The following is a 16,526-nucleotide window of genomic DNA, read 5'->3' on the forward strand; positions in this document are numbered from 1 at the left end:
CTGAAAAGCTGGATGTTAGGCCAGCCATTGATCTTATACAGGCAAGTTAGTCCTGATGATGTCAAAAGAAGCTTTTCACTACGTAGCCTGAAACGCAGAAAAAAAATATTATTTTATTAAATTGATATTAACCTGTATTAGTTAAAACATACAGTCCAGCAACCGAGAGAACCTCTCATTCACTGCTGCAGAAGACCAGCAATACTTAAGGAGCGTAACAAAACTGGAAGACCACAGCTTGTCCTAACTAGTTAAACTATGTACAAAATTAGAGTGACTGTGGGAACATCTTTAAATAAGTGGTTTAATCCCTGAACCACACCAGTTAAAGATACCATTTCAGTTGTGCTTTCATTCCTTATTCCAGTGGTATTTATTCAGTAAGAAAACACTTGCATGCATACATACTTTTTTCATTAGCAGTCATCTCTCCCCCCTGCTATCTACAAATCCAAACACCACATGTTGCAAGTATTTTGTACTGGAACAGTCTCACTTCCAAGCAATCTGCTGCTATTGAGATTTTGCTTTTGAGCAGTAAATGCTCAAAACTGTTGCATTTCTTAAAGCAACTCTTTTAGTGTTCATAACCTCACTGCTTGAGCAGGCTGGGTTTCACATTCAAATAGCTCCAAGCAAATGTTTCCAATCTCAATTATCCTCCTTCCTTTTTCTATGCACCCTCCCTGCCCCCATATGCTTGTTTGTAAAAGGGATAATTTTCTATGTATGTACAAGCAGCACAGGGAGTCTTCCTCTGCAGCAGTCTGGCAATATACAGCTTTTTATGTAAGCACTGTCTGGAATTCGTTAAGTTTTTTCATTCTCTGCTTTGGGTAATACCAAGAGAGTTGCACCCAGTCTTCTCACTGAGCTGTAAAACGTGGTATTTGCCAGGTCCCTTTAGATAAGCTGGCTATTACTACCAAAGTAGTAACGGCTAAATAAGACACTTCGGATATTTTTGGTCAGATACTGCAACTGTACTTGGCTATGCTCTGCTTAGCATTACAGCTGTATCTGTAAGAGTGAAGCAACAAAATAAGCACTAGGCAGTAAACAAATCATGCATCCCTCCATGCAATAGAGATGCACATCCTCTCTAAACAAAGTTTTGGACTAGCCCTATTTAGACTTTGTGGTGTGTATATGTTCAAGGAGGAATGCTGACATTTAAATACCAAATTTAACAGCACCTTTACACAAATTTCCTACGTGCTTTTCTTCAGGTGGTGGTCTGCAGTCTTCAAAAATCTTCTGAAGCAATGGTGTTGGGAAGGAATGGAAGGGCTGATGAACTAGCTTGACTTCTCCGCTGCATTAAGAAAGCCTGGAAATCAGCAGTGGATCTGTTTTCACCTCTTCTTTTTCTTTTCTTTTTTGTTACAGATCTTCACTAATCTGTGATGCTCTCCATCACCTAGACAAACAGCTTTAAACTTAAATTACTGTTTAAATGAATGACTAATTGAACATTTCTGGGAAAAGGAGTGCTTTGTAAAAGAATCAGAATTAAACTCAAGGAGGTAAAAATATCTCCCATCTGACATATAGCTCTGCCAGCAGGGAACATCCATAACCTGTTTTGCATTTCTCCTTCACTAAGGAGGTTTATACTGACATGATTTATCTACTGTTTGCTGTGAACAAAGAGCCTGCAAAGGTTTGCTTATCGTAGCCCAGCTGATTCATGGCAACTCATTAAAGCCACATCAACTCAACCATGTACACGTGGTTCATAAGAGCCAGTCCAAATGGCTTAAAACTATTTTAAGGGGGTTCTGTGGATACACAGGGGTTTGGCTCTAAAATGACTATTTGCTTCATTTATTTTAGATGAACACAGTATCAAATAGACTACAAGTAGTTGTCTAATTGGGAAATTGAAGGTTGTGTGGAACCGTGTCTTACAAGGAGCGGCTGAGGAAACTGGGGTTGTTTAGTCTGCAGAAAAGGAGGCTGAGGGGAGACCTTACACTCTCTACAACTACCTGAAAGGAGGTTGTAGTGAGGTGGGTGTCAGTCTCTTCTCCCAGGTAGTAAGTGATAGGATGAGAGGAAATGGCCTCAAGTTGTGCCAGGGGAGGTTCAGATTGAATATTAGGAAAAATTTCTTCACCAAAAGGATCGTCAAGCACTGGAACAGGCTGCCCAGGGAAGTGGTTGAGTCACCATCCCTGGAGGTATTTAAAAGACGAGTAGATATGGCTTTCAGAGACATGGTTTAGTGGCGGAGATGGCAGTGTTAGATTTATGGTTGAACTTGATGGTCTTAAAAGTTTTTTCCAACCTAAAGGATTCTATGATTCAGTCAAAAACAGTTCCCTTTTTGGTTCTCTCAGGACAAACATTTGTATTATAGCAATAAAATATACCAAAATTAAATTACTGCCGTACTGGTTTTGACCAAGTCCATCTAGCCCACTCCTTCCCTCTAACACTGGCCAGCACCATATGTTTCAGAAAAATGCGCAAGACACACTGCAAAAGCTAAGCACAATGTCAGAATTTATGTCCCTAAACAAGCGTATACACTGATAAGGTCAAGCAAATTGTTGAGATCATCAAAAAGGCCCCTCAGACCCACCAGCTAAATCCCTCTCACAGTCTGAATCCTGTAATGTTAAACTCTTAAAACTTTTATCAGAAAGTCTGTGTACATCCCAAAGTACAATCTCCCAAACTCCTTTTGTAAAGTCCGTAGAGCTTCCATAAACCACAAATATTCTTATGCAAGCCTGTGGTTTCCCACTGTGAGATATAGCCCATTTCTCATTTGCTACAAGTTTATATGTAACATGTAGGAGGTGTCAGACTCCACCTGCCTTAGATAATACAATGAAACAGTTGAGGTCTATAACGAATCACCTATCTCAGGCTTCCTTAAATCCATTGATTTACTGGGTCTGGTATCACAGACAGTAGAAAGAGGAAAAATTAAACATCACATTTCAAAATATAAATATGTGTATAGGTTTTTTCTGAACATATGACATTTTGATACTGACATTCATACTGGTCAGCAGATGACTCACATGACAGTAGAAAATAGCTGGATTTTAGGTGTTCTGTTAATGTAGGTAGCCAAAAAACCTATCTTCTCCACAAACTGCTTCTCTGTAACATAGACATAACAAAGCCTGATTTTTGAGCAATGGATATCTTTACACTTCTCTCCTATAAAAATACCCACTGTCTTTCATTTCTGAACCAAATATGGTGGTTAACAATACCAAACCACTGCTTCCTGTATCCTGTAGCTTCCTGTAGCAAGTCAATGATCTACCATCACACAGAAAGGAGAGAATATAAATGCACCCAGCTGGAAAGCTTACCTGTTTTTTACTACTGTATCACTTGGTTTAATAAAGGATACTACCTCTCTCTATAAACCTTGCCTGAGCTCAAGACAATAGTCTGATTTAATCATGTTTATCTATCCTTCTAACATAATTCTATGAATTATTGTAAACAGATAAATTGATATAACAGATTTTTTAAAAATCTCTAATTTCTGCATTTGTTTAATTACGTGTTTGACATGGCTTTCAACATTACAAGTTTCATTGTTTCATCATGCCTTTGTATTTGTGAAAGCAGGAAAATGTGGTTGTTAAAGCACAAAAATTGCTAAGGGGAATCGGAAGCAGTCAGACTGCTTCTCATTCTTCTATTTCTGTAGACACATACACACCCTTACTTAAACACACATGTACAAACACAGATATATAACCAAAGACATTTAAAACAGACTGTTCTTTTAAAATAGTTTTTGCAAAACTAACACCACATAGTAAGGCAGGGAGGAATCCACATCAGCTCTGTGCAACAGATATGTTTTCAAAACAACATCTATGCATATTAGTTGCAAACGTGGCAGGCTGGGAAACCCATACGCAACAAGTACCAGCATGCCTTAGTCATCTAAGCATTCTCCTTCATACTGAAAATTTCAGCAAAATAGCATCAGAACTGATACTAGGATAAATTTGGAATATCCTGGAGATGATCCCATCAGATTTCTCAAATTCAGCAGATTTCCTATTTCTTACATTTGACAACGAGTCTCAAGTTATAAAATTCAACAAGCTGACCCTGATAAGAGGATACTTTTAAAAATACAACTCATTTCCCCATTATTTGTGACTGAACAACAAGTTGTACCCAAACTGCACATGAAGAATGTCAGCGCAGCAATGCAAGAACCCCAGTGCCGCATGTAGACAGCTTGTTCTGCACGCAAAGGCAGCAAGGTGACGGACGGCTGTCTCCTACACAGTTTTCAAGCAAACAAGACATCATCAGAACTAGTGCTTCCCACATCTAAAGGCATACTCTACCACTAGATGCAGAACCAAAAACAGGACATGACCCAGGGCAACTGCATGTGAGAAACTAAACAAAAAAGCAAGCTCTAAGCAATTTAGAAAGTTGGTTGGTGGTTTCCCTTTTTTCTGGGTCATTTTTGTTTCCTCCAGGCAGTAAGAAACAATTACTGCTCTCTTCAAAACTGTTTTCCCATAAGATAATTACATGATTTAGCAAGCACCTGATTCTAGATAAACCTTATTTCTCAGTATGGAAATACAGACTTCTAGCAGCTGTTTCCCAGAACATTAGAAGAACCAACTAAACAAAAAAATACACTCCAATAACACTACCACGCTGCTTTTTATGAAGGACTTTTACTGTCACTGGATGGTAGTTTCTGGTGTCAAATATCTGCATCAGCTGCCAACTTACAGGTTGACTTGCCCATAACCATTTCTCATTCCACTACTACAGGGCAGCCTCAACTAGTTCCTTCAATATTCTGTTCTACAGTCATTAACACCACTTTGGACACATTATCAAGTCATATCCAAACAAGGTCATTATGCAGATGAAAATGCCTCCTGCATACATATGTAGAAATTAAACACTACATAACTGAGGCAACTGAGAAATGTCCACGTGATAACCAGGAGCCTCAGTCAAGTATACAAGTAACCAGCTATGGTTAGTTACAAAGCCTTTTAATAAAATGTGACAGACTTTAGATGCCAGCTTCCCTCTACACGTCTTAAGGTTGAAACACTCTGGGAAAAACGGTCTGATTTATTAAATCTGCTGATCAAGTCAATTGAATAGATTGGTGTAGAATAAATGAAAAGAGCGGTAGTAAAAATGCTCTCTTTGATCTGCTACAGTTTTTGTCTGAAATCCAGTGCTGCTTCCCCCCCCGCCTTTGGAGTGAATATGACTAATAAAACCAAACATCATCCTTTTTCTGACCTTGAAGAACAAATGCAACAGAATGTGACAACTTGCTTAACATTCCTAAAAGAAAACTGGTTATTTCAGATACTGAAAACCTTCAAAACATGAATTCTCAAATATACGCCTTCTCCTCTATAAACCATGCATTACATTTAATAATGAGCTCTACATAAACTATCTGATTTCATCTTTCTCTACTCACTCTACTGTTCTTGTTATAATAACTGTGATCACCACATCCTTTCTGTATTTGCATTCCCCACAGCTAGTTGCAGCCTATGAAGGCTGCTCAGCAGCACATTTGGTTCGTAGTTCCCATATGCCGTAGAGTATGCAAATATCTACAAGCCTATTCTAATCACCTCATAACTCATCTTACAGAGTGGCTAAATCAGATACAAAATAATTCAAATATCTCAAAACACAAGCCAAGGTCAGAAATTTTCATATCTTAGCTTCTTAGGATTGTTTTATGTTAAAAAGCTATCAGATATAAAGACAGCTAGATAGATGTCAGTTTGTATGTGTGTTTTTATTAGGTTTTGGAAAGCAGTGAAGGGAGTGAATATGAAAGAAACATATGGGCATCACAAACGAAATTTGTATTTCAGTTGGTCATTATGAACATCAAGATGGTTTTAGATGTCACCAGTTACAAACATTTCAGTTAGAGTATTCTGGATTTAGGAAAGGTCATATTCTGGCATAATTGAAGTCAAAATCATAACTGGAGAAAATGACTATCTGATAATCTTCCTTCTGTTAAAGATAAATAGAAGATCCATCTGCACCCTGTTTTCTAAAATTTGGCAGAAATGGCTCCGTGCAAGCTGCTATATAGCTGCTTTCATGAACATGTCAGAGAATTTGAAAACAGCTAGATATATACATATATGTGTGCCCCAAACATCAAAACTTAATTAAAATGCAAAAATGATCATTAGGAACTCATTTTTCGTAGTAATACAGTGTTGATTGTGAACACTGGGAAAAACAGAGTAAAATTTATGTTATCTTATTCAGTCAGCAGCATCTGAAACAGTAAAACACAAAGAGCACAGTACAAAGCATACAATATGAAATCATATCAATTATCTTCAGTCTCTTAATCTACATTCTAGCTATATTTCTAGAGTATTTTAGAATCCCATTTTATCTATTATTGTAGTCACTCATAGCTGTAGTGTCACCAAATAGTATTAGTAAAGCTGTGAAAACAGGCACATTCAAAACTGTTTCACTCAAACATGCTGTCATTGAACCCTGAGTTGTTTCAGAAAATTGTTTTAAATGAACAGGGAGAAGGTTAAGGGAGTTAATTTCTATTAACTAACAAGATTTTTTAAACCAGTAGAGTGCTGAGAAACTGGTAAATGGAATGTCATCCTGACCAGAATGCACTTTTTTTAATACTTCATTTCTCGTGCCAAACCTTTAACAAGGCAGGCTTCTTAAATTCAGTGGGGGTCAGAAGTTTAGTTTATTCAGCAAGAATAACACTATTAACAGCTACTGCTCTTTCATGTCAACACAGTTAACGCCCACACATTCCAACTCTGGTTAATACAGGCCAGTCAAGGAAGATTGGAGCTGCTAAGGGCAGTCATCTCTGCAGGGATATTTTAAAACAGAATTTATACTGTGCTTTAAAAACAATCTAAAAGGATCAATCCACCTTATGAATCTGCTGTAGACATACACAGAGAGAAAGATGGATGGATGAAAGCATAAAAAAGCAAGTAAATCTGACTCTCTCTATTGATTTTTGAGAGGACAGTGTAGAGCACTTTGGTGAGGTCTTATATATCACTGCAAAGGACCAAATGCCATTGTGCGTATGTCTGAGGGATGTCAGGATTTATCATGAAGCAATGCAGTGCTGTATTCTTTCATTATATCCTTTTGTAAATAATCTTGTTTCCACTGTTGAGGAAGGGAGATCACTAAAAATTAAATAATCCTCAAAACAAATATAAGAGCAATCACATAAAGACTCTCAAGCAGCTATAACTGGAGAAATCCACCATTATTAAACAAAAAAGTGCAGAAGTTTAGTGTACACATGCAGTATTTTTAGCATGAACAGGAGAAAGTTGGTATTTTAATAATGAGCTTTTGAAAACCAAAATGGAAAAATCTGCATATCACAGCATAATCCTCTTCCTACTTACTTTGTTCTAAATCATAGCAAATCAACGTTTAGTATTCCCCAAAGGTCTCCAGCACTCCTACTTGGCCAAATGCCTTCAAAGGATATTAAAGAAATCACTTTGGTTTTGATAGCCCTTCTTCACCAGATGGAACACTTCTCTTTGAGCAAGAATGCTTTCCTCTTACAGCATGTTTTAAATAACCAAAGTGCAAACACTAATCACATCAAATTGAATTTCTGCAGGGTCTCTGGGGCTTCTATTGTTACGTAATGATGGCATTTTTGATCATAGTGTATAAATTCCAAAATGTTCAGCTTTCTAAGTTTTCATCTAAACTATTCCTATATCCACTCCCATCACATACAACCCCCTCATGATGTACATTGAAATACCACATTTATGCTATTCAATTAGCTATTTCTTCATATGCTTTTCTCAATATAGCAATAGGAAACAATTCTATTGTTAACTGGGGTTACATGGCAGGTCATTTGGAAAACAGTTGCTTAAATAATAAAAAAACTGCATCTGTTTTTAAAAGAAAAACTCACTAGCTGAGCTATAAAGCTATAACTGCCATTGTACATAACGGTGTCCCAACACACTAGCAAGCCTTTAGTCAGCACCCAGGCAGATACATCAAAGTCTCCTCCTCATTAACATATCTCACAGACAAACCTAATGGAAAAAGCAATTTACCTTCTTCAGTTTCATGCCACACAATTCCTTCCAAGTTCACGCTGGTCCCAGGCTCACAGGGTCCAAGGCATTCGGGTTCTGTTACTACTCCAACCTCGCAAGTATTTACACCCACTGAACGAGTCCGTACCAAAAGCTGCTCGACTGGTGCTGCAATATTGGATGAAGATGGGGAAAAGTAGGAAGGCAGAATCTGAGGTGTGATACTGCTGGAAATCGGAGGTGGAGGTGCAGGCACTGTAAACAGGGGATCAACCTGAAAACAACAGACAAACTTACTATAATGGTGCTGTGAGACTTAAAAAAAAAAGATAAATTAAAAAAAAAAAAAGAAAGCCCAGTTTGCTGAGACTGCATTTGTGTATGCAGGGATTTGGTGTATCACGGGTAATTTCGGTCTTATGAGTTTAATTTTTTTGACATCAGCCCAAATGCTGCATATGAAAAGTTAAGTACAAAAATATCTATCATGCTAAACAAGGCAAATTGCTACGTTTCTACAAGACTATTCCCTGTTGTCACAGACTGCTAGTATGAAATAATAATAAATTTTAAAAACAAGGATTAAGGCCACTTTTTTCTTGGCGCTGACAGAGACTGATTTGTGGATAGAAATTAAATTTGCAAACTGGGAACTTCATTTTCTATTTAAAGAAAAACATTTATAAAGACAGTACAAAGACATACAAATGCCATTTTTTCATGTGCATCATAGAGAAATTAGCACTTGGAACAACTCTAATATCCATATGGCATGAAATATAATCTCTTGTCATCCAATCATTTAAAATACATTAGGATCACCCACCTAACAGCTTACAGATAACATTTACATCTTTCTGCTTGAAATAACAGATGAGGACTTTTACAAGAATCTTTCCAAACCATCTAATTTCTCAGGGTTTCCAAAATGCATATTTGGAAGAATACAACTCGCCAGACAATCAGTCTGTACACAGACAATTCACGCAGAGATGATATCTACATATGAACTGAAGAAGTTATCTTTCCCATATGACTTCCAATATACCGAGTAGCAGATTTTCTGTATACAGATTTGGCCTGAGGGTTCTCAGTATTTTACTGTGGCCATACGGTCCTCTGTCACATAAAAGATAGCTAAATGAGGATATGAGTGTGCCCACTCAAATAGCTAAACCACCTAAAATTCATGTTTATTTGGCCTACTGGATCATAGACATCACACCAAGAAATCATTCTTCTATCCAATGATTTTTAAAAAATGGCTGCTTTCTAGCTGTTTTCAAGTACATGATCAAACGTCTTTAAGTCTGTGATGGTTTTAATTTTGGACCCCATAGGAAGACTCAACAGAAAAGACACAATGACTCACTGTACATTGTTATCTAGGTTTCGTTCAAATATATCTTAAAGTAGATCAAAGTTAACTTTGTTTTCTTTTAAAGCCAAGCTGGCAAATGGGCATACAAAGAGAAAAAAGGACTGAAGAGTATTATCCTTGCAATATATATCCTTTGTATCACAGATCAGCTCACTTCATCACATGGCCACTTTTCATAAAGAGAAAATAAAATGGATTTCTAAAATTAAGAAGAACTTTTAAAAAATTGAAACGATTGTTACAATTGCTCTTGTAACAATTCTTTTGCTTTGAGCATCATTCATACATACAAACTGAGAGGCAACACTTTTAGTTGTGCACACAAGCCTTAAGTGTGCTAAATATTTAACAAAAATATTTTGTATGTTCTTTGTACGACCAGCCTGGATTCTGATCTCAATTACGCTAGAACTAGGGAGGAGAGAGGAGGGAGCTATAACCACATTCTTCTCCAAACTCTTCCTCATTTTGCAGGGGGTCTTTTTATTTAGGACTAAAATAATCTTCAGGTTAGGGATAGAACAAAGTTTAATTAAAAAAAAAAACATGAATACTAAAAGCATCGATTAGGAGTAAAAACCTGCTAATACCAGCAAAACTCTACTGAGTAAAGCAGAATTCCTGTGGCATAAAAACAATGCAGTCAAGCAATGATATCTTTATTCTTCTCTTTATGCCATTGCAACTGCAGAGTTAAAGCACAGGCAAGAACGCTTTGCAGAGCGTTCAATGCACACAGGCAAGTCAAGTAACAACTGATCCCCAACAGTAGCTGTTACTTGCAATATCTAATAGTAAGCATAACATAAAACCATAACCGTGTATGCCTAGTACAGGGGGCACACTGGTTCTATGCGGTACAGATTCTGGCTGTCGGATGCCAAGTGGAGGCAAACAGGTGGATGGCACAGAGCCCTGCTCCTTGGTACTGGCTGCGTAATGGGGCTCTGTCAATGAAACAGGGTCAATATGTACCCCAGGCATAATTTAGAGGAGTTCTTAACATATCTTATTTCAAGCCAGAAGAGAACCAGGATCAGTAACTGGCAGGTAAATGGAGCCCAGTGCTTAAAAAAAGCTAAGCCACATCCCTTTATAAAACCAAGAAATGCGGATGAATGGCCTGTTTGATAGCTCACACCGTGTTTTGTAAAGCTGTGCAAAACCTCCTACTACACATGCAACATCATTCTTCCATAAACCATACTCATCACAAAGCCATAGAAAAACCAAAATGTTTGCTATTATCATACTATACCGCTAACCAATGTTTTAAATGAATGTAGACAAAACTGGCGGGTATGTCTGCCATTTTCCAAGTATTACAAACAGTGGGGGGGAGCTAAAGAAAGCATGGATCTGACAGAGCACCGTACTACGTTCTTTGTTACAAATATTTGTACTTAGTTCTAGTTTATTTAGACCTGCTAATAAATGTTTGTGTTTTCCACTAGAAACAAGGCCAAAGAGTGGCTATTTCAGTAAAAGGGCTGTTGCTCTGTGAATTAAAACATTTAGCTTTTGGTCGAGAATTAAGTGGACATTTACTGTCCCTGAGGTTCATGTTCATTGCACAAGTATGACCTTTCTCATAAGAAAAAAATATGCTGAGCTTAAATATTGCTCCAGTTTTCCATGTTTTAAAAGTATCCCATCGTGTTTGATAATCGTAACGTCAGCACAGCAAAGTGGTGGTTCTCAGCGATCATTGTGATGACACAATTGTTTTCATGAATTCTCCAAAGGGCACTGATGTAAGCTATTAGAGGCAAAGAGAGAGGCAGGAAGGCTGCCATCTCCAGTGGAAAAAAGGCACATAAGACTAACATCTGGTGGTGGCAGTCTGTCAAACTGAGGAAAGTTAATGTCAAGAACAGATGCTCTGCAGTTTCTCACTGTTATTTTTGCATGATTATTCCCAGGTGTTGGCGCATACTGAGCAGTAGCCTTGCTGTTTATCACACGAGAGATTCCAATATGAGAAAGAAAATCTAAATCTGAGGAAGGTTATTTACATAGATGCTCTCTTTATACACATAATCAAAGGGCTCCAAAAAAGACAGAAATATTCAAGCAGTATTTTCTTCATTCACCTAATTCCAAGAGCTTTTGAGAGCTGATTAGTGACAAAGGCTACAAAGCTGGAGTGTTATGCATGGCAGCTTTCCACTGCCAAGTGTTTGATTGTATCAGAGTGCTATGGTTCTTAGTAGTAGAAAGCTCACAGAAAATGAAGAATGCCTGCCAAGCAATGTAGTCAGTGCTCCATGGAGCGCTCCTCGATCTGAACATGACAAGAAAAAAATATTTTGGTGGCTGCGAAACATTAGTATGAGGAAGAGGGTATGGAAGAGAGAGGAAATATCATCCTAACTAGAAACAGGCTTTCTAATAAGCAAGGTTCTCCTTCAGTTACTCAGGCTGGAATGAGTACTTTACATGCTGGAATTGAGTCCTGCTCATCAAAACTCATCTTCCTGATGCAGTATAAGCTTCTAAAATTATGTCTGAAAATTAACATTTTGTGTCCTTTGTACACAATTTCTTGACAACCAGCAGAGATTCCAGTGGGTAATGCTGAGCTCACAGAAGAAGGTACACAGATTTGAGGAGACTTCCCAGATCAGAGAGTGCCCAACATCATACTATTGCAATCAGCCATATTCCCATTCCTGCAGGAATGGGAGAATTTTAAGTCTTTCTGAGAAAGTCTCTCACGTACTCCTGGGGAAAACTCACCTGAATGAAAGAAGAGCGAGATACCAGGAACACCTATGGCCCTTTGACACGGTACTAATCTGACAGAAGCGAATTTACAGTAGTATTCAAAATAAAATCACTTTTCACAGAGATTTAAATGGATAACTTTCGACCATATTATCAAGCGGAAGTATTCTGTTATCTGTGCATTTCATTCATTTCAACTTTGAAAACTTTCAGAGGGTATGTATCTTACGTGTGAAATGTTTCTGTTATAAATCACAAAATGCAAACTAGAAAATAGCTGCCACACAGCCAGGCCATGTGATGTGACACATCAAAGTGTGCTATCACACATATAACTATGAATGTATGTGTAGTTCCACCTCATTAGTGAAGGTATGTCTTTGAAGATATATCTCAATGATGACAAAGTCTTCCAATCTAAGACCAAACGGGGTCATACACTTCTGCAGTGCCACCCACCAGGTGATTTTGAAATGTACATGCCAAAAGCCATTTAATCCATCTACCAGCCTGGAGAAAGGCAAAGGAGCAGGTTTAAGGCTCAGGATAAGCCTTTAAATTGAGAAAAAAAAATCTACGGTAAGCATTCCCAGTGGGAACATCTGCACTAGTAGAAAGAATGTGGAAAGAAGATCTGAATCCTATTATGGGATATACCTAAAAAACAAAGCCTGACCCTTTGCAAAACTAAATCCTTCTTTAAAAAAGACACCAACATAAAGACTGAAAGGAATAAGAAACCTCCAACCTTGAAAATGACATTGACAAGTTCTTTAGAGTTATGAATTAATACTTCACAGAATCACTACCTCCGAAATGAAAAACAGGAAATAAAAGAATTCAGCCCTATATAGAAGCTTTGCTTTCCCCAAATTGCTTCCTCTAGATTTTAAGCTGAAAGGGAGATTACCTTGTTTTTATATAAAGTATGCTTGCCCCTACCTTAATTTTCTAAAGCAGCAGTGACCCCAGAAGACCTCATTCTAATCTCATTCACAGCATCATAAATCAGAAGTAATTCTAATGAAATCAATGAAACTACTTTGGAAGAAAACAAATGTGGGAGAATGTGACATGGAAAAAAATGTTTGTGTGCTCAGGAGTGTGTCTGCATTTCTAGACATCTCATTGATCTTTAAATCTCTTCTTGCTATAAACCTTGGCCCACAAAGAATTTACACACCTAAAAAATAAAGCTATTCCTTCATATTCTACCATGTGACAGAAATTACCCCTATGAAGAATTTCCATTTCATCTGAAAAATCTCAATTTAATCTCAATTCAGTATTTCTTGCATCTAAATTCACATAAGAGGCCGCTCAGAAGCATTTTGACATCATACTTAACAGAACTAATGTTTTGCTTTCTTAAATAAACTAGTATTAATTTTGAGATGAGGAGGATTTAATTACACGTTTGAAATACTGGTCATTACCTAAAGATATTTTATTTATTAAAACTGATGCTTATTATCTAATAAAGGCATTTTTTGGCAAACAAACGTTCTACATCAAATTGTTGGAAGAAAAGGTCAGTGCCATAAAGGACGTGTTTAGAAAACAGGAAATAAATACTACAGGACATGGATGTAGAGAAGAATTTTGGTCACAGGACAGATATATCTATTACAAGCCCTACATCCAAAATACAGGAAAGTCAGAGGTACTAAGGAAGTTACTTATTTTGGTCAACTTAGTTGAGAATCACAAGAGCTTGAATATAAAAGAAGGATGAAAGAGATTCAGATTGCCTAAATTTCATCCAAATTTTAGACTTAAAAACCCATGTTCAAGAACAATTAAAAAAAATGCTTATGCTTTACAAATATTGTAGTATGGACAAGAAATCTGACATGTAATTGTGTTGAACTGAGTAACACAAGTAGCATCTCGGATGCATCTTGGACACTCCAAGTTTTTCCTACTCTTAAAATTAACTTCTCCACGTCAATCAACTGAGTAGTTGGAGAGAAAGGAAAAAAAAAGCAAGCAAAACCTGACACTTTTTTCCCAGTAAATCAGCAAATCACTCACATCTGGAATAATTTCAATATTCTGAATATTTGTTATTAAGCAAAAAAAATCCACTTAAAACTCCTACTATGCTACTAATCTTTTACTACAAGGAACAAGGCAAAAATTTCCCCTTGTATTCAAGATCTTCTATGCCACTGCCATCAGCTGCTGAACCATCATACAGAGTTCTGCAAACTCACGATCTTTTGATAGTTACATATTCTTTCCACATGCAGACCTCCAGACCTCCTCAGACATTATGTGACTAATCTACAGCACCTCCACAGACACGATAATGGTAATATTTTTTTAGGACAGCATTAATATACAATGAAGACCATGATGAAAACTCAAAGTTTTGAGTAGGGTCTAATGCAGAAACAATAGTGCTAAACAATAGGCAAGGAAAATTCCCTGTCCTCTCTTATATCTTCTATTCTAGCTCAGATGCTTGGGATTTCCCAAAGCCATTCACCCATTTTACTGTGGGAAAGATTAGCATTTGACAGCTGCCAGCGATATCCTTCTTCCAAAGGCTGCATCTGTGAAAAACTGTATGTCAATTCTAATGTTTGGCAGAGTCCTGGGAGGATGCCCAGATCACCACCTGCAAATTTCTAGTAAAGACATTTCTCCTCTTTCAGCCCAAGAAAATCATATTCATTGAGATAATTTTGTCCATAGTTCTCTAGAACACCTTTCTCCATTGAAACGTGGTTTCTCCTGGTCAGCTCTTCAGTCTGCACTTCCAAACTTTTCTTCAGTCAGCCTGGGTGCTTTGCTAAGCTTTAATACAGAATAAACAAGCACTGACATTCACTCAAGATATCTATCCTGTCTAGAGAGATACACTGTATTCCACAGTCAAGAAGGCAATTTTTCTAATAATCAAGAAAGGAATTTCTCTGAACAGTTTGGGTTTAGAGAGAATGTGCATAAGATCATCTTCAGCATCAGATGGTGTCATGTGAGTGAGTATGGTAAAAATCGAGGCACAGCCATTTGCTGGTAAGGGTTAGGTACTGCTTTATCGAGTTCTGTGACCCTTTAGAAGCTTTTCATTTTGAAGAAAAAGTTTTTCATTTTAAAGATGACAATCACCTCTTTGTCTTCTAAAGTTTCTGCTACATTCAACCTTTCAGGGTTCTGAGGCTGAAAAAAGGTATTTGCTTATGGAAATTTCACAGAATTATTAATAAATAGTACCCTGAAGTTGTCAATGTTTTTTTCTAACAGGTTTGAGACTTTGACCCAGGAATGAAGCTATGCTTGCTCTATGTCATACAAAGACACCAACTGACCAAGGACAATTTTCCCACTTTTAGTTGTATATAGGAAGATAATGGATTATTTAATTGCACCATGACTGAATGCATTTAACTTACATTTCAAGTTTTCATTCTCAATGTCCAAGCAAATCATGCCTCAACCCTATGACCCTGAAGCAGAAGTTCTCCATTACCAGAAGACCGTTTCAGTTAGTCAATGATGTGACTGCAGTCTGGCGGAATAGCTGCCTTTCCATCCATTCTGGAGTGCAGGGACATAAAGAATTAATATAACTGTGAGTTTATCCAGGAATCCACATCCAAATCCAAACGTATAATCCAGTGGCAAACAAGACTCAGAAGAGAAATGGCTTCTTTGCACCTCTTCAACTTCCTGCATGTCAATGGCCTATCACTAGGTTTTTGTTGCCTTTTACCCATTTGGCAACTTAACTTTGTGAGTGCAAAGTACGATTCAGGCTGTTGCTTCCTCAACTAAATTTTTGTTGAGAAAAGTCAACTAAACTATTAAGTTCTCTCCCAAAAACTTGTCAAAGAACCTCTATAATCCTCAGAAACAGAACTGAGCTTCCTTGATGGTCTATGTATACCAAAAACTTTTAGTTGCCCAACTAGATTCTTATGGATGACATTTTTTAGCATGTTCTGGAAATTCATAATTTGACTTCATAGCCCTATATTTATCAGTGTCTACAGACCCCAAGATTTTTAATTTAGCTAGCCCTTGGGCTTCATAGGTAAGACAGATGGATCTTTGGTTAATATATTCCTGTATTATTGCCCTAGGTCTCCCACTTGGGCTTTTCAACAGGGTGTAGGATCCTGTATCAGTTAGTTTTTCTCTATAATTCTTAGACAAACTTCATGGTATTAGCTACAACACTACCAAGTATGATACCATGTTCTAATTTTATTTAAAGAACAAGACAGTATTATTACTTTTAAGAATGGGACATACACATTCATGATTATTTAGCAAGTCACTAAAGGAAACATTTCTAAAATGACCTTTCGACTTTC

The 16,526-nt window shown here is 37.3% G+C and overlaps 1 protein-coding gene across 1 annotated transcript in view; it reads right to left on the minus strand.

The window, feature by feature from the left end:
- Window positions 1-16,526, minus strand: part of ZNF608 (zinc finger protein 608) — an 85,652-nt gene that overhangs the window by 39,726 nt on the left and 29,400 nt on the right. The window contains exon 3 of the mRNA XM_075136546.1: window positions 8,112-8,367. Coding sequence (XP_074992647.1) covers window positions 8,112-8,367 — 256 coding nt within the window. The remainder of the gene's footprint in view (window positions 1-8,111; window positions 8,368-16,526) is intronic.

This window comes from Calonectris borealis, chromosome Z, assembly GCF_964195595.1.
Source record: "Calonectris borealis chromosome Z, bCalBor7.hap1.2, whole genome shotgun sequence".
Classification (NCBI taxonomy): domain Eukaryota; kingdom Metazoa; phylum Chordata; class Aves; order Procellariiformes; family Procellariidae; genus Calonectris; species Calonectris borealis.